This window comes from Hippopotamus amphibius, chromosome 6 (genome assembly GCF_030028045.1).
Source record: "Hippopotamus amphibius kiboko isolate mHipAmp2 chromosome 6, mHipAmp2.hap2, whole genome shotgun sequence".
In the NCBI taxonomy this organism is placed as follows: Eukaryota; Metazoa; Chordata; class Mammalia; order Artiodactyla; family Hippopotamidae; genus Hippopotamus; species Hippopotamus amphibius.
Genome location: NC_080191.1, coordinates 164448613 through 164467084, shown reverse-complemented (window position 1 = coordinate 164467084; position 18472 = coordinate 164448613). Strand labels below are relative to the sequence as shown.

The window sequence follows — 18472 nt, the reverse complement described above, 5'->3', positions numbered from 1 at the left end:
ATAAAAATGAGACCAAAGGACAAACGGGCAGGCAGACAGACAGATACACACCAACACCATTTCTCAATGCATTTTTATTTTTTTTTTTAATTTTATTGCATGTCCTGGCAAACATAAATGGCTTGTGGATTTGCCTCTGGCTCACCAAAAGCCTGTGACCAAAAATACCAAAAGACAAGCAACTGAAGCTTAAAAAAAAAAAAAGCATCACATTTATAAGAAAAAAAAAACTTTTCAAAAACATTAATAAAGCATATAAAACATTTGGCATTGACTTAATTTTTCACAATTATAAAAATAATTAAAAAATGCAACCCTTTAACATTCAATATGCTGCATACTGTATTTTAGGGGAATATCAAGAAAACAAAAGGTAAATGGATTTAACGAAGAAAGTTCTAGTCTCCATTTCCATTGCTACTCAACTCTAAACAAAAATCTATCCATTCTCAGCTAACTGTACTGAGCTGAGGCCGCAAGAACTCCATTAAGTCCACGCCCCCTTGTCTGTCCTTAATATTCTTTCTCCCCTTGTGACAGCTACTCATACACTCAAAAAAACGTAAGTTACCATCCAGATATGAGGCCAGTAGCTGTGCCTCACTTTGGCTCATGCCAAACTCACGACATACAGTGAAGGAATTTCCGAGTCCTTAGTGCTACCTGAATAGTGCTGAAGTAGCTCAGAAGGTATCCTAGGTTTACTCAAACACCCACAATAGTCCACGAAGCCATTTGCCCTCCCAGCATTGCCAAGGCATAGCTTTCATTATTCCCATTAATAGGTTTGCAAACCTGCAAGCTTTCCCCACATATTAACAGTGCTTATTACCATTTACGCACAATAAAACTTTGAAATCAAGGACTCACTGTCTTTAACATACAAAATTTAAAAAAAAATAAAATAAAACAATTTTCCCTTTCCATCTTACAGTAATAGCAGTTTTTAAATTTGACATTGTAGTCTTACTAAATGGTGTATCCATGAAAATATAAAAACAATAATAATAATAAAAAAAAATTTCAACTGTGGTTCTGGAAAACCCGGTATCCCAAGAAGAAAAAGTTAATAAAACACAAAGTATGCAATTTCACACGCAAAACATATATACACTTTTTAGATGAAACTCATATATATTTTTGAGCAACATTAGCCCTTTTGCACTTTAAAATAAAAATGGAAGTTTATGTGCAATGATCGCCCTTTACCAGAAGGCACAGCAGGCTTTTAGAGCTCATCAGCATATATACAAAATACTTGTTTTATAGTTTGAAAAAAAAAGTATTTGCTACCAAGCATGTTTCTAAAAGATGTACGGGAATAACTCCATTTACACATTTTTTTCAGACAACTCTGCTTATGTGGTTCAGGCAACATCTCTAATAGAAGACTATCCTTTTATGGGGACATTTTTATGTGTATACACAGTCCAGAAGAGAGATGGACGGGAAACTGGGTTCTCACAGTTACTTTCCAACAAAGTGAAACTATCATTGTTCAAAAAGAAAAGTGATATAGTGATATAACTGATGCTATAGAAAAACTGATCTCACAATTTTATAGTTTCCAATCACTACTCCTATTTTAGACCTTGAAGAGAGAAAGATCAACAAGCCTCTATATGCAGAATTTTATAGGACGTGAGGGTCATTAGAAGAAACATTTACCAAATAATACTATTTATGTTTCCAAAAGTCTTCCAAGTATTTCAATTCATGGCTCACTGAGATCTTACTGTTCAGTGCAGTTTCAATATCTCTGCATGTTATCTGTTTTTTTCTGGATATTCGTAACAGACATTAAAGCTTTATTGCAAGAACTAGACAGATGCTATTCATCTCAGTCAAATCAACCTTAATTCTAACAAGGGTAGCAAATGTGTAATCGAGTTAACCTAGTAGTGAAATTTAGTTTTCAGGTGTTTGTACTGGCAGCTAATGTTTTGCCAATAAATACTGATAGTTAAGGTGTCTGGCATTAAATTTGAGGAGATTGCTGATGTACCCAGACAGAGGATACCAGGTATTATTGAACTGGCTGCCATGATTTTTTTAAGAATTTGAGCCATGACTCACATTCCCCAATCCCAACGAAATGCAAGAGAGGATATTTCCTTTCCTCTGGTGACTGATAATGTGAACATGAGCTTTTTCTTGTAATTGAACTAAATCACCCCAAAGGCAACTGCCATCAGTGGAAGGGATATCAGTAACATAAAATACACCAACATAGAGACTCGTTTACGTATGCATACAGTCTCACCCACATAATAACAAGTAGATCTAATCAAAGGTTTGATGTGGCATGTGTGTGGCATCAGAAGAACTGAAGGCACCTACATGTCACTGTCACATCTGCTATCGAGATCTAGATACTTATACCATATCTGGCTGGCCTTGAGAGAAGGGGTATAGATAAGCCATTCAAAACAAGTAAATTTTAAAAAAAGGCAATAAGTGCAACTCCATTTTTTCCTTTAAATTACATTTTCAACAATACTGAATGCCCCCTACCCAAAAATATATACTGTATATTTATATATTCATATATATAGTCTTAGACTATAAGGATGAAAATGCTTTATAAAAGTCAAGGAGAGACCTCTGCAGCTTAAGGAGACAGCCACCGCTTTTTTGCTCACTTCTACCTAGCCATCACAATTTCAGTCCTACAAGCAAGAGATCTGAAGGCTTAAAGCCAGAATTAGAATCAGATGCCAGGTCGGACCTTAGGTAAAAAGTAGCCTCTTACTCCTCCTTCCCTTAAGCAACCTGACTGAAAAGAGGAAGGAGAGGCGCTAGGGAGAACGCTTGGCTGTGAGACAGTAGCGGTTTGTATTCGGGGGCGTAGGGGGTGCGCAGACGGGAGGATGGGCGGAGCTCACACCACAGCGCTGGGCTCACTCCCCCTCCTCTTTGATGCGCTGTTGCTTGCTGCGGCGAGAATCCATGTCGAAGTTGAAGTCATTCCACTCATCGCGGGGTGGGAAGGAGATGGTTTGGCGGAGGGTGAAGCGCACAGCGTCGATAACACGCTCGCCCCGGGTCTCACTGGAGCCCACGCTGACCGTGGAGGCACCACTCGGGGTCCGCAGGAGGTGGGGAGGGGAGGAGAAGTCATGGAGCTGCCGGTGGTCCAGGATGCCTTTCCAGATGGCGTGTCGGAATTGCTCAGGGATTTTTAGACTTGCCAAATCCTGTGCAACAGGGAAGCGGATGGAGGAGAATCAGGACAGAGAGACAAAGTGACACTTGGTCCACACCATTTTGTCATTCCCCAATGCTCAGCTTCAATCGATCTGCATTTATTGAACTCTAAATTGGAAGATAAAATCAGCTCTTTATTAATCTTTGCATATATGTAACTAAGCACAAAGATACAGGCTTGAGGTGCCCTCTCTTCTTGTAGATAGCATTTGACTTCTTTATTCGTCTCAGTTTCTTCATTGGTAAAGTAGAGGTAATATTTAGATCAGAGAACAGAAATCCCCAATCGAAAACATCAGGTAAAGGAACCTTCCGACTCGCAAATTTACCTGGGTCTAATCACTAGAAGAAAGATATTAGTGGAATGCCACCACTTCTCAAATGAGGAGATAGCAAAAAAAGATTACTAATAGATGTTGAACTCTCAACGTGGCAGCCATTGAACTAATTATCTTTTATTCATGGTCTCATTTAGTGCTAAGATTCGTGGTAGATATTATTCCACCTGTTTTACAGACAGAAAAGCTGAAGGTCAGAGAGGTTGATAATTCTAAAGTTACACAACTAAATGAATGAACTGGGGAGTCAGGACAGCCTCTCAGCCTAAAACTGCCCTAATGGCCAAAAGGTGTCTTGGTGTTTGGATAAATCAGGGTATCAAAATACAGAGAATGTGTCCATGTTCTAGGGATGCGGGTAGAAGGCATTACAAAGATGGTTGATCTCAACTTACGGTGGTAGCCTCTCTGTTTACTTGCACTAGCTCCTCATTAGCTTGTTTTAGTGATGGCTTGCATTTTTTAAGGAGCGGCATGGTAGGTAGAAAGAACACCATGCATTGAGTCAGAAGACATTGACAGAAGTTCCTTTTCTGACTGGCTCTAGACCTTCATCAAGTCACTTATTTTCTAATGGCCTCAGTTTCCTCATTGTAAAATGGAATGCAATTCCTTTTTAGGTCAACACATCTTGTAGACTCATATGCAAATGTAGATAATGAAAGCATTCTGCAAATTATAAAGCACACTATTATTACTATGCTATACCATCATTAATCCATCCTTGCATCTTAGAGGAAGTACTTATAAAAACTCCGAAATTTAACCATACTCCTTTTCTGGGGAGGTATGCGAAGTAACAGACTGGTGTTGAGAGAGAAGCTGAAATGGAGGTGTCTATTTCCAGTGATGAGTAGGAAGAAGCTGAAGTGAGGATGTGGAAATTAGCCTCCCAATATTTCCTGATTTGGAAATGCGCAGTATGGGTACTCCAATTTCCTCTTCTAGTGGAAGAATACATTATAAAGAAGGTAATCCACAAATAGATAAGTAAGCATAGCTCTTTATGCTTCTGAAACTCCCAATAAGTCCAAAACTCTTTGTAAACAAGCCTCCGTGAATCTGCATTACTCTCTGGATAGAGTTTAACTTATACCGACAGATGAGAAAGCTGTGGCCCAGAGCCTGGCCCAGGACCCAGCCAACACCAGCAGAGATGGACTTGTGGAGAGCATCAGCAGATCCTAACAGTCAAAGGGGCATCCTGGCACACTCCTGAGTGGGGACAAGTGAGCTAGAGGAAGGTAAAACCTTCAAAATATAGGGAAGGGACAAATTCCCTGTTCTAACACGTAAGGCTCTCAAACACAGGGCAACACACTGGCTGGTGTCAAACTGCCTTGAGTGAATAGAGTTGTAAAGTTCTCTGAAAGCTGTCAGAACGCACTCCTAAAGCTTTCTCTGTAGCTTGTACTTATAATTTCTTCCATCAGGGAGCAGCAGCCGGGGTGACTGAGGAGGTGGCGCGGGGTGGGCACAGAGGCAGCACAGCATATACTTGTCACCACAGGGCAGGGCTGTTCTCACACTTTCAGGGACATCTCTAGCATCGGTGCTCAAGGTGGGGGGGAGTGGGGTGAGGAAGAGGTCCCAACTACAGAAGCGGCGGCAGAGGCATAGAGTATCTTCTTTCACCAGCTCAGAGGGCCCTCTGGAAGCTAGAAGGGAGGACAGTGAACCCCAAAGAGAGCAGCATAAAGAGCGGCCTGGGAGGAAAACCAGATTGCCATAAACCAGAACAAAATGAGCTCCCACCCACGTGAGCAGCAGTTCAAGAAGTGTTGTAGGAAGCAAGAAAAAGTCCCCTCCTAACCAGCTTGCTCCAAAGACTATCAAAGCCAGAAGGCAGTGATTTTGAACCCAAGTTGATTAACTGAGGCCCAGAGAAGCAAAGCGATAACCCCAAGTTCTCATGACCACTAAAAAGCATGGTTGGGCTGGAACCCATGACCAGTGATCTTTCCCGGTGATCAGGGATGGCTCGGCCCTATTCTGGTAGAATTGACCATGAATGGCCCTATGGTTCGAACTGAGAGACACAGCTCAATCCCCTGTCATGTCCCACTTTAAGAAAAGGCAGAAAAGTCCAGTTAACAGAGTTAAAGACTGGAAGCTCGCATCTCAGTGTTCTATTCCTGGTTCTGTCATCAACTCATCATGGCAAATGACCACATTGTCGTCTCTCCGTGTTTTAAAGTGAGAATACCATCACCTGCTTCCTGCTATCCTCCCTGGAGTCTTACACCAATTAATGAGAACATCCAAAAAGTCTTCTGAATTCTTTAGAGATCATACATTTCTTAAGGGTGGGAGTCAGATCTCTCTTCCACTCTGCATATCGTATGCATGCAATAGACAACTGCTGACTGATCAGACAAGCTGAGGATGATGGAGTCCTGAGCTTCTCACATGTAGGGGTGGAAGCCTGGGCATCTTTCTCATATGCTTATGGGTTCCATCAAAATTGAGGACTGGGGGTAGGACAAAAACAGAGGGGATTCAACTACAAGGTGGATGTCACCAGAGGGAGGAAATTAAGAGATAAAACTCAAGAGAAAATTCTAACAGTTACTTACATCCATGGAGTAATGCTCAATCTGATAGATGGTGGTCAGCCCCTGGGTCGTGAAATAGTCCAGACATGATGAACAGCCCAACCTCGCTAAGAAACTGCAGAGGGAGGAGGGAAGAGGAAGGAGGAAACAGAAAAAGAAAATTCACCCCAACTGCATTGGCAAGATAAAGGAAAACCCAACATTTTGCCCTGGAATGCCCTATGGAAGAGACTAGGGGCAGATAAAATATAGGTGGGGCCTTGGATTGGAGGTTTGGGGATGATTAGTGACATGAACTTTAGGTCTGTAGAAATAAAAATCAACTGTTTAAGGATTTCTGCAGAGCCGAGATTTTCAAATGGTGATTGGTGGAATTCTAGGGGTTCCATATCACTGCCTTAGGAGCCATTGCAGGGGGTGAAAGGAAGGAGTCCAGTGCTCAGGTTTCCAGCCCTCTTGCCTCCTAGCTCTTCACTTCAACAAGAGCATCTCTCCTTTAATTGTTTGTATCTGGGGTTTCTGAGAGTAGTTTACGTGGCTGAGAAAATACTGTAGGTCACTATACTGTGAAGTCATCAATGCTGTTTGATTTATGTCCTCTTCAGAATACAGACCCTCTCCTTTACGGTTCTGGTCTCAGATCGGAGATGCCACCATCATCACACAGCCAGATGCTGGATGGGATGAGCCATGCACTTTGCCATCTCTCTGGCTGCCAATGCTAGTACAATTGCATCCATCACAGGGGAAGCAACACGTATTATTCCCGCAGCCAAAGGAAAAAATCATTCTGCACATGAAGCAGGGCACTAGGCATGAGATTTGGGCACCGATGCTTGCCTCTGTTGAAAACAGACTTTTCAGGCTTCATGCCTTTCCTTCCTCTGACTATCTGAACTCCCTTTCCTGGAATGTCCCCAGTTCCCATATGACAAAGCAGAAGAGGCCATCAGGTTCTTGAAAGTCCCCGTCATTTTTGCTAACATTCAAACTTTTTCATGGACATCCAAAATAATGATCCCGTGGTGACTGAGAGCTATGAGGCCTAGAGCAGGAAAGAGAGCAAGATAGCAAGTTGACTGCCCTTTTGGGAACCCCAGCCCCGAGCACCAATTTGAAGGCCACGACTGATGGTAAAAATGTAACGGAGGAGGGGGGGAGTAAGTGAAGATGGGGGAAACAGGCATGAAAAATTATATGCCTGTAAACTCACATTTTCACTTTCTCCCATGCTGATTATTGTGGTTGGCTTCGATTAAACACTGCTGATGACTCCACAGATCAGAGATAACAGTGGCTGAACTTCAACCACAGGGCTGCCTTGCTTTCTTTCCAACTGTGCTATCAACTTTGACCGTGTCCACCCTCCACCACCCAGAGATGTTTAGGACAGGCCCCCACGGGCACATGCTGTGGACTCACCTGACAAGGCTGCAATCTGTGGGGTACGGAGGTGGGGGGGTGCAGTGGGAGGTGGATGGCATGGAGAGTGGGGGAGGGAGGGCCTGGGTGGGGCTGAGTCCATTCATGTCTCCAGCCATTGGCATGTGGGTGCCCATCATAGGAACTGAACAGAAGCAGGAGGAACAGAGAGGGTTACTGCCGTCATCACGTACCCACATCCCAGCGGTCCACCTTGCCTGGTTTAGTGTTACCAAGGGTCTAACCTACCAGCCTTCCTTTTCAGTCTTCTGTCTCGCTACACCCCTTCAAGTACCCTGCATCTCACTGAATGGGACAGTTACCAAACTCCAAACTAATTACACACTTCTTGGCCTTGATACGTCTCTTAGGGCCATCTCTTCCCACTTTGTTCTCTACCTCTAATGCTCTGTCCCAACTGCTTGCTGCTCCTGATGCTAATACAGTCCTCCTTGTATTTGCCTTCATGGGTTATGTTTCTGTCTCCCCCACTAGGCTAGTCTCCTGAAGCATGAAGATTAGACCTTACACACGTCTGGGTCCCCACAGTGCCTGGCACAGAGCAGATGCTCAGGAAACTTAAGTGAACAAACCTGTGGATGAGAGAGGGACCTTTGGGCTATGGGTTTGCGAATGGAAGGATTTATTGCAATATTTGTAGGGAACCAAATGCCTCATAAGGAAGGATGCAGTGAAAGACCCCAGCTCTATTGCTGGTCGATTTCAGGATTATATTTGGGAACACCACCAACTCGGGTTGGTTTCTTACTAAACCGTAAACATTCACCTATAGAGAAGAAAAGCTCCACACCAATAATATTTACGAAACAAATTTTGTCTTCAGGTGAATAAAAAGCAAAGTAACATATCTACAAAGAAAGACGAACGTCAATTTGGTTCTACTTTCATGAATAGTAGGGAAAAGGGAAAAGGTCTCTGCCACCCACTAGCCAGCTAAAGAGCGCAGGCCTAGCAAGTCTCATGCGTTTCCCCTCTGACTTTCTTGATGCCGTCAGAGGAAAATTATGAAGCATAAATAAGAAAAATAAGCAAACTGTTACACACATGTGAAGGAGTATTACCACCACCACTGTTTTGTCATCTCAAGAAAAAGTTGAGGACTCTAAGATGTCACCAGAAAGAAAGTAAAAAATAAATGGTTCCTTTTCCTTTTACCGTCAAAGTAGCAGACCTGTCAAGGGGCCAGCTTTTGAGTCTTAGGATGTGCTGGTCACTCGTGAGAAATCAGTCTGGCTCTAACGTTTGGGTTGCCATTCCAGGTAACCAAATCTCTCATCGCATTAAAATCTGAACATGTGCTCAGAACCAGACAGAGTCACAATCCCAGCCTCCCTTAACTTCTTTAAGAAAACCCAGTCTCTTCAAGGCAACAGTGAAATGCAAGTTTAAAGGCTTGATTGAAATAAGAAAGGACTTCTAGGACAAGACTGAGGCATTGCTTTATGAGGTGACTACAGGGTACCTGGACAGTATTTAGACTTTTGCATCCCTTCTGCATTTTACCATCCGTTTGCATTTTTATCATCTTTCAAGTTTGGGTATCCACTCTGCTAGATTAAGTCCTAGTGGACAAGCTAATTATATTTACAGCAAAGCTACGTACCAATCATCATCCATTCCAAGGCCCAATTCACACACTGTCTCTTATACTTCATTGATATGAGGAATCTGTGTGTGAATAAATAAAAGGGAGACTCCTTTCCCTGTGTCAATTCTTTAACAACTGTGTATAGGTTGAGGTACATGAGTTGAGAAGGCCAAAACTGTAGGGCCACAGACTCAAAGTGGTAAATGTGAAGAGTGACAATTTTATGAATGGAAAACTGAGCATCACAGCAGAGAGATGACTTGTCCAGAGTCACACAGCTAATACTGCTTTAGAGTCCAGAGCACGATCTGTTTCTCTAGATTTCAGGTCTACTGCACTCTGCTGCTTCCCACAAGTTGGACACATTTCCTTTTGACTGCCTCAAAGAATGTAAAAGGTGGGTCCCTATCCAGGTTGGCAGGAAGTAGACTGTTCTTTGCACAGAGATCCTTATCCCTACTAAAGGAACAGCCTTCTCTGTCTCTACTAATATGCTTCGTAATGAACTATACGTCTTAAAAATGAGAAAAAGTTCACCGTGAGTCACTTAAGCCACTCAACTTTGATCTGTCCTATCCCACTATGCCTCTCACGTAGCTTCAGAGCAAGCCTTCCCCCATCCCAGAGCAGACTCTTCATCTACACTAGCCCTACTGGTCCTCCAGCTATAGCTAAAGGGAGATGCTCTTACTGTTGGCTCCCATGCCATCGGGAATGGTGGTGGGAGTGAGGGCGTTGCGCTGCTGAGGGTTGATAAGCTGACTCACGGAAGGCAGCTTGTTCATGCTGTTCATTTTGTTCAGAGGTGGGGAGCTGCTACCGTAGGAAGACTGAGACTGCATCGAGGTCCTGGAAACACAAACATGGGAAGGATGATGAGCACAGGATGCTGAAGAGTGGGGACTGGTCATTTCCAACAGGTCTCAAATTAAAACATGGCCTTAACTGTACACTTGCAAAAATATTCCTCCAGGACAATGACAGCAACTTATTTGTGTTTCCATATGAGAACCTCTCCTGTCCTGGCAGGGATCACAAGGCTATCATCAAATCCTAGGTTTTCTACATGAGTAGAGGACACAGCTGAATATCTTCTTAAAGCATCTCCTCTGTGAGAGGGGAAATCATTACGTCCTCTTTTTCCCTCTATTATTTTCTCCATCCCTTTCCCGTCGCTTGCCCTTCTATTCAAACACGTTTGAAAATCAATAAGGGAAAAGAACGGAGTGAAGACCCAAAGGCTTATGAAAGACAAGGAGATGCCGAGCTAAAATTGCAGCTGAGGCGTTTCTCGTGCAGCTTCCTAGGCCATTTGGGATACACAGAAAATAATCACAAAGCCAATCAGACAGGGCATTTGGCAGTACACCCTGCCAGCAGGCAGGAGCCTCAACATGGAAACATGCTTTCTCAGCTTAGCTGTTCACGGACCACGAGGGGGCCCATCAGGCTACCAACAGCCTCTCTACACGAGGGGAACCCGGGAGCCCAAACAACTGTTCTGTTGACTCTCCACAGGTCTCTTGGGAGACCAAGGGGAAAAATAACCTGTTTTCCATTCAGCATTACTTCAGTTTGGAAATTTTCTAGAATTGGTTTGTCATACTATGTTTTATAGGACATATGATATTCCCTATTCAACTGTCATTCCTGACTTTTTCCTTGAATATAGAACTAGTGATATCTACTAGCATCAGGGAAGGATATAGATAAAAAAGTCAACGTTTAAGTCTTCCTCCAGCATACATTAGGAAGCTATAGGTCCCTGTGTAAGCCTGTAAACACCCCTCACCACAAAACTAAAATAGACATAAACTCAACATATATACACTTACTGCATGAGTTAGATGCCACCCTTGGGAAAACTGATAAGAAATAGTCCCATCTTTGAGACGTTCACAGAGTAGTGGATACACAGGGATAATAATCCAACCTACCTTGTAGGGCTATGGTGACAACTGAGAAAAGATAACATGAGGAAGAACTGTATACACTGTCAGACGTTTACAGTGAGTAATTATTGTGACCATAGAATGAAGATTGGGCTGAGCATGTGAAAGGGGAAAACCTCCCCTTTCACACTCCTCAAATCAAATGTATTATTTTGTTCCTCTCTGTCTTCTCCCTGCTGCAGATATATTTATATTAGAGAAGAGAGGAAAAATCCTTCTTTGAGTTTTGTTTGTGTGTGTGCGTGGGTATCAGATTTAGAAGGCTCTGTAAGTGAACCCAAGTTCCAAACAAACATGGTATAACAATGTTTATAAATATAGCTAGTGGCTCTAACACCTGACTGCTACAGTCATGTTAGGCTTGGACTTCAAAGCTGCCACCCTGCATTCTCTATAATTACACAAAACAGGCAAGACTCCATTCCATGCCACTGAAGAGCCACAGCTAAAGGAATTCAAACAATATGCTATATTTGCATAAATGAACATAACAATTAATGTGCAACTGACAATTCAGCTGCATTTTAGGATCACTGCCTTAAAGTAGGAGGGTACTGGGACTTCCTAGGTGGCACAGTGGTTAAGAACCCGCCTGCCAGTGCAGGGGACACCAGTTCGATCCCTGCTCTGGGAGGATCCCACATGCCATGGAGCAACTGAGCCCGTGCGCCACAACTGTTGAGACTGCACTCTGGAGCCTGTGGGCCACAGCTATTGAGCCCACGTGCTGCAACTACTGAAACCCATGTGCCTGGAGCCTGTACTCCACAACTGGAGAAGCCACCACAGTGAGGAACCCGCGCACCGCAAGGAAGAGTGGCCCCCTCTCACCACAACTAGAGAAAGCCCGTGTGCAGCAACGAAGACCCAACACGGCCAATAAATAAATAAATAAATTTATAATAAATAAATAAATAAAGCAGGAGGGTACCAATTTCTCACTTTAGCCCTTCTCAAGAAGACAAGTTTAGATCCATGTTGTATAAACAGGTGTTTATATAATAAATTCTCCTAATTTTAAGATTCTTCAGGCTACCAAGCTCTCCCTTGTCCATTTTCTGAATAAGTCTCACATCCCTGTGGAGGAGGACATGGGATGACAGAGTAGGGATGGGCAGAAATGATTCTGCCTGCTGCACAGGTGGGTAAATATAAGACTCTAAACAAAAACGTGCCCAAGTCACACATTGCTGAATGATGGGCTGAGAGGTCTCCTGGCTCCTAGTCCAAGAGCTTTTCCTTTCATTCTGTGACACCTTCCAAAAGTAAGACAGTGGAGTGCAATAGCTTACATAACCAAGAAATGGGTGAAGTAGTGAGAGAAAATGGGAGGCTGAACTAGAGCAGGAAGCAAGGAATATAGCAGAGGGAGCCCCAGCTATCCTCAAAACCCCTCCATCTCTGTGTAGAATCCTTGCATGAGAATCAGCCCATGTGAATATACTTAGGAACATCTGTATGTCCACATCAAAGTGCAGGAAAGCCCAGGGCAAGGTGACCAAGAGAAGCTCTGCCAGGTGCTTTTTCCTCTATCTTTGCCAACCACAAAGTAACAGACATGCCTGGCTGCCCGCACTCCAGAGGCAGGTTGGTCCTCTGTAACCTAAAGAAATGTCTCTCTCTCTTTCTCATCCTCCCAAATCAGTCAAATGTACAGCAAGAGCTAATGGAAGCATTGCTTGAACCATTAATGCATACTGCTAGGAAAGTAAAAATGTATTTAAAAGCTGTGAATTTTCCCTGGGCCCTCAATCATAGTTAATGCCTTCTTCCAAATCCTGTTACAATCCTTTCTCCTGTTCCCTTTGTGGTCTTTATTTTTGACCATTTTAGTAGTTCATTTATTTTATGCCACCTAAACTATTTCTCAGGAAGGTAGGTCACAGACCATAGATGAACAAAGAAGGAACAGGAATTTTGGAGCCAATCAAAACATCTGGGTTCACATTCTAGATCTGACACAAATCAATTAAGTGGCTTCGGGTATTATATAGGTCTCTTGAGTCTCATTTTCTTAATCTGTAGAACAGGTGTTAACGCTCACGCCAGAAGACTTGCTATGGAGCTTAAATTAGATTACGTAAGAGCCCAGGACATTGTCCTGTAATTTGTAGGTGCTCAAGAGACATTGGTTCCTTTTGCTCTTTCCCTCCAGCCCCAAATGTTTAATACTCGAGTGTGTGGTCAAGGAGATGAGAGGTGTCAGTTTAAGAATGAACAGGAGAAAGTGGCAAATCCAGAAATTAGGGTGAGCAGATGAATGGGAATAAGAGTCTGAAAAGTCCAGAAATTTTGAATGCCTGTCCTTTAATGTGGGCTTGCATGTTAAAACCACAAGGAGGAAGGTTGGGGTCATCTGTTTGTTATAAGTTTGCAATGTCTGAAATAGAAAATATTCTGATCATCTCCATGAACTCTGGAAAAGGGAGCAAGGCCGAATAAATCTGTGACCAATTTAAAGGATTTGAAGAACAAAATTTTTCCCCCTCTTTACAGATATAATGTCAAATGTCTGAACAGACAATCCCAAAGACTGCTGGGGAATCTGGAGAGATGGGAAAAGGGGTCAGGGACAATAGGACCTGTGCCATTCCGGTTTTCTTACCTTCCCCACTCAAAACACACACACACTCTCACACACACACACACCCCCAAAATAGTAAGAACATTGCTCTCCCCAGAAAAAACAACAAGGTGTAAGCCTCAGGTGGTTTTCCCTAGAGGCATCCTAGATTTTTCTAGGAATTCAATACACAGAGATATACAAAAGTTATATTCTATGTATTTCTAGTTTTTAGGAGCAATCCTGTTAAAGTCAAGTCCCAGTTCTTAACTGTAATAACACAGATTTCTGTATACATTGCTAAGAATAAAATTCAATATTTTAGAGCTATAAGACATCTTTAGGATCATCCAGGATTGAAAAATGGGTTTCCTGATTCCGGGCCTAGTGACTATCTACATGATAGAGGGTCAAAATTCTTGAGAAGACACCAATTCAGAGTCTTTTCCACTTTGCCGGAGATGTCTAGAACTCCACCCAAGGATTTCTTCTGTGGCCTTAAATCTTCCACTGCTATGAAAAAGCAACTCTCTAGTGGAATTTGGCAATACATCAGGGTGAATGTATCTTACCGAATCATTTCTGGAGTGCAGGATCCAAGAAGGGAAAGGGATACTGGGGGTAGAGCAAAACACCGTGGGTCTGAGGCAGGTCAAAAAAAGGGGAAGACAGGGCACATGAGGAAAGGAATTGTTCCTCCTCGAAATTCTGCCCAGTACCACCCTACGTGTAACTTTTCTCTCTAGCTGGGGAATCTTGCTTCTACAGACAAAAGGCAGCATTTATTCTCCAGCTACATCAACTGTAATTTTATTTTCTGTCAGTTCAAATATATGCATTTACATAAACATCACTATAAACACATTAAAAACTTCCATAAAAATAGGGTGAAAAGGGAAATAAAAGCTTCCGAAAGAAAAAGCAAATGTTAAAAAACTAAACATACTCGCTAACCCTTTAAGGAATTTGTGAATTCCTTGAAAGAGATTAGAACGTTACTGGATTAACTGAAAATGGTGCCAATGTAACAGGATCATCTGATTTTACTATTATACTTTTATCTAAAATGTAAACATGTTTTCTCGTAAGTATTTTTCTACGTGACTATATTAGTATTATCTAGAACAATTGTTTTTGAAGTTTTTAAAAACAGTCCAAAATCTGAACGTATTGTAATTGTTTTCAAAGCCTGTGGACAACGGATTCTTCTACAGATTTCTGGATATTCCTAACACCTATGTCACAGAAGGCAATGTATTTAATAAATTGGAATTTGATTTAAATTTCTTCTAGTGAACGTGGCAACGGAAGATATAACTCAAGACTTGTTCAGAGATGTGAACAAAAGCTATTATAGTGTCTAGCCCCCCTCATGATGTAATTAAACATGCACAGGGCTAAAATATATTTTCAATTTAGCATCGGCATCGCAATTTATTTTTAGGACTGATGACCTTGATACGGAGTATCTCAAATAAAAACACCGCTACTGACCATAGAGTAGACAGAACCAAAGTGACCTATTCTTCTTGTTCTTTAGACTTATATACGGCACTTCAAACAATTAAATGAAAATATGCTAGCATTTAAGGAATTAAAAAAAGCAAAAAAGACAGAAAAGAAAAACTGCAAGATAAACCAAGATGCAAAAGTTTATTGAAAATTAAAATCACACATCCATAAAGCAACAGCCTCAATAACAAGAAATCATTGCTGTGGCGGAAGAATAAAGAGCAGGTGATCTGCTGTGGGGCGGAGGTTTCTTTTTTTTAAGTCTTTTTACTTTTATTTTTAAACATGATTTTAAAGTGGGAATAAACAGATTCTCTAAATTCTTTGAAGCGAAAAAGAAAAGTAATCTGCTCTTTCTGTCTTTAATTTTTAGGCTAGGCGTGTTGATTTTAAAATGTGTCTGCTTGGGCATCACTTAAATAAAACATAAGCGACCTGGACAAGGTAGTTTGAACAGTGTCAGGGATACGGCTGATTTTGACACTCCACTCAAAGAGTTAGTCACAGATTTGGCAAGAGGACTTTGAATTTCATTTTGGGCACTGAAGAATGATATATGACTGCCTGAAAGAATATCACCCTCCTCTTAAAATGACAAAAGAGGTTTACCTGCCTTGGGGGTCCAGACACCAGTTTTGGAGGGTAGGTCTCCAGGGTTTCCAGGAGCAAGGAAGACTGTCACATCGGATGCTGACATGAGTGGCAGTGGCAGGACCTGACACAGCATTAATGAGCTCTCTACTACATATGAGGGGAGGACACTGGCAATGCAAGTTCTCAAAAGGAAGAAAGTCATCCCTCACAGCCGCTACTCCTGGTGGTGAACACCTCCCTGCCCAGCAGCACACCTGGCACCTTAGCTTGTTACTCTTTTCAGTATCATCGCATGACCAGCATTAAAAGGGCCTGAGCCGCTCAGTCACCTGCAGTTTACTTCTGCACAGACAATAACAACTTTTTTCTCCTTTTCTTAAAAAGACATCTTAAGTGTGAGACCTGCTCAAAAGCTTCTTCATGAGTTTTAGAAACACAACGGAAGGTAACAGAAAAGGGTTCCAAGAAACACCGTAATGCCCCTCTTCCCAACCTGAGCTCCTCCCTCCCAAGAGACAACACAAAAGCTCACAGACAAACACAGGGATTCCTGACAGACCACCGCTAGATCTAAGGATACGGAATCTACAGAAAATGTCCTTTCTTGTACAGTTTTGAGTCCCTTCAAAGATTTTCTCACTAGTGGCTGTGTGCCTTTGAGCAGTTGGGTCTCTGAGCCAAAGTGTCTTCAAGTCCCGGTTATGAGGGCTGGATACACACACACACACACACACACACACACACACACACACACAGAAACACAACAAACACACACACGCTCAAAATACAGAGATGGGGCTCTATGGGTACACTGATCGGTTTGGGGGGCTGGAATGTCTAAAGAAGACGTCAGATTGTCTCGGGGTTTCTCTCCGGGGCTCCACAAGCTCATTCCTGAAGCAGGCTGAAAGGAGACTGCAGAGAGGAACCAGAGAAAAGAAAAGATGAAGGCTTAGGACTTCATATATTCAAATCAATTGAATACAGAAACACATCCTTCTACCTTCATGATCATAGTATAGTCAGAACAGAATGCCTGCACGGCTATGTTTGTTCCTTCCTCCTCACCCTCCTTTAAGATTACTCAGAGGTGACTTCTCAAGATTTTTATGAAGAAGAAATGAGAGAAGGCAGAGGTAGCTATCTAAAACTATTAGAATCACCCGTGGAACTTAAAAAAAAAAAAAAAGGCATTTGCCCAGATCCCTTCTGAGACCAGGCTGGGACCCAGGCATATATATACTCTTAAGAAGTTCCACAAGTGATGCAGTTGAGGGCTACTGAGACAAGGTACATCGAGATGCTTAGCACAGTGCTTGGCATACTGGACTCAATTAATTGCAAAAAGGAATGCAGAAACAAGAAGTAACTTCAATCTTCATAAAATGTCATCTGCCCAATTATGATACCTCATTACTGTTCCTGTCTAGCCTAAGTCTGGAGTATGAAGAAATGTGATCTTATCAGTCTGGGGGCTGTGTCATCATGCCTTTGTAAAGAACTATTAACGAGCAGTTTTGTACGTGCTCAGATTGTGATGGATAAATACGGTAATCCTTTCAGTCACAAACCTGGCCTAGAAATGCACACATCAAACTCATGAAAGCACCTTTTGCATAATGAAGAAATCAATTATGCCACAAGGATGCCAGGAACAAACCCTTTTATTTTGCTAAGGGTTGTGCAACCCCATGGACTGTTTGGGAATTGCTGCCCCGATGGCTTTTGAATCACATTTGGTTACTGTTTGCAAAGGAACAAAGCCATTTTCACTTGGTCAGGGCTGAGATTTAGTGAACCATCTCACCAGCAAGAACTGGGATCATCTTAAAGAAGATGCCAGAATACAAATTAGCAGGGAAGCAATTAATAACCAACTAAAGAACAATGGCTTCAACTTCTTGTGTGGATATTACATTTTGGGGCTTCTCTTGGACCAAGGGCTGAATGAGACAACATGAAGAAATCATCTATCACTTATGAAAGAGTGTCTGGACCAGAGGGGTAAACACTGAGACCTAGAACTGAGACAACTTCTGCAATGAGATGTGAGAACTTAGAAAAGTGATTTAATTTTTCTGAATTTAATAAATCTGAGGGTGTTTTTCTGCATTCCCAATTCATGGCTAATAAATCTCTGTCCTGACAACTTCCTAACATCTGCATGAAGTTCAAAACTGACCGTGTAAACTGTAAAGGCTTGTGAGGTGCCATGACCTATAAGGTTGAAACACATGAAATTGTTCATATTTACCTTTTTTTAATCTATGAAAACTGGCAATTTCAAGCAAATATTCTGGAAGGGTGGAGGATTTCTAAGTCAAACTTAGAAATACGGTATTAATCATATCTGTCAGTGAGACAGAGAAAGATTTGTGTCTTCTACTTTCTCCTACATTGATAATCCTGAAAATATTACCTTATTGTTTCTCAGATACATGAATCTGAGGAAAAATTATCAACATTCTTGAAGAAAATCATAGCCAGATGAGCTTAAAGAGATAGGAGGTTACATTGAAACCACAAGGGTAAATACCAGCTACCTGATACAGAGACAGAAAAGCAGGAATAAATGCTTGCTTTGGTTTTAGTATAATGAATTTCTTAACCAGAGTATTGTAAAGAGCTGTGTCTTCCAGATCTGATCCTAGTCTGAGTTTTATTATGAACTGGCTATGAAATCACAGGTGTAGTTCTTTGGGCCTCAGTTTCCCCAGTTA

The 18472-nt window shown here is 42.0% G+C and overlaps 1 protein-coding gene across 3 annotated transcripts in view; it reads right to left on the bottom strand.

Annotated features, from left to right (window-relative positions):
- Positions 1 to 56: 56 nt before the first annotated feature.
- TP63 (tumor protein p63) overlaps positions 57 to 18472 on the bottom strand; it is a 98221-nt gene continuing 79805 nt past the window's right edge. For 2 of the 3 annotated variants that reach the window (XM_057737669.1, XM_057737670.1), the window contains exons 9-12: positions 9823 to 9980; positions 7523 to 7667; positions 6122 to 6215; positions 57 to 3197 (exon numbers count right to left, since the gene is read on the bottom strand). In XM_057737669.1, the coding sequence (XP_057593652.1) occupies positions 2901 to 3197; positions 6122 to 6215; positions 7523 to 7667; positions 9823 to 9980 (694 nt within the window). In that variant the 3' untranslated portion in view covers positions 57 to 2900. The remainder of the gene's footprint in view (positions 3198 to 6121; positions 6216 to 7522; positions 7668 to 9822; positions 9981 to 18472) is intronic. The other variant, XM_057737671.1, reaches the window with a different exon arrangement.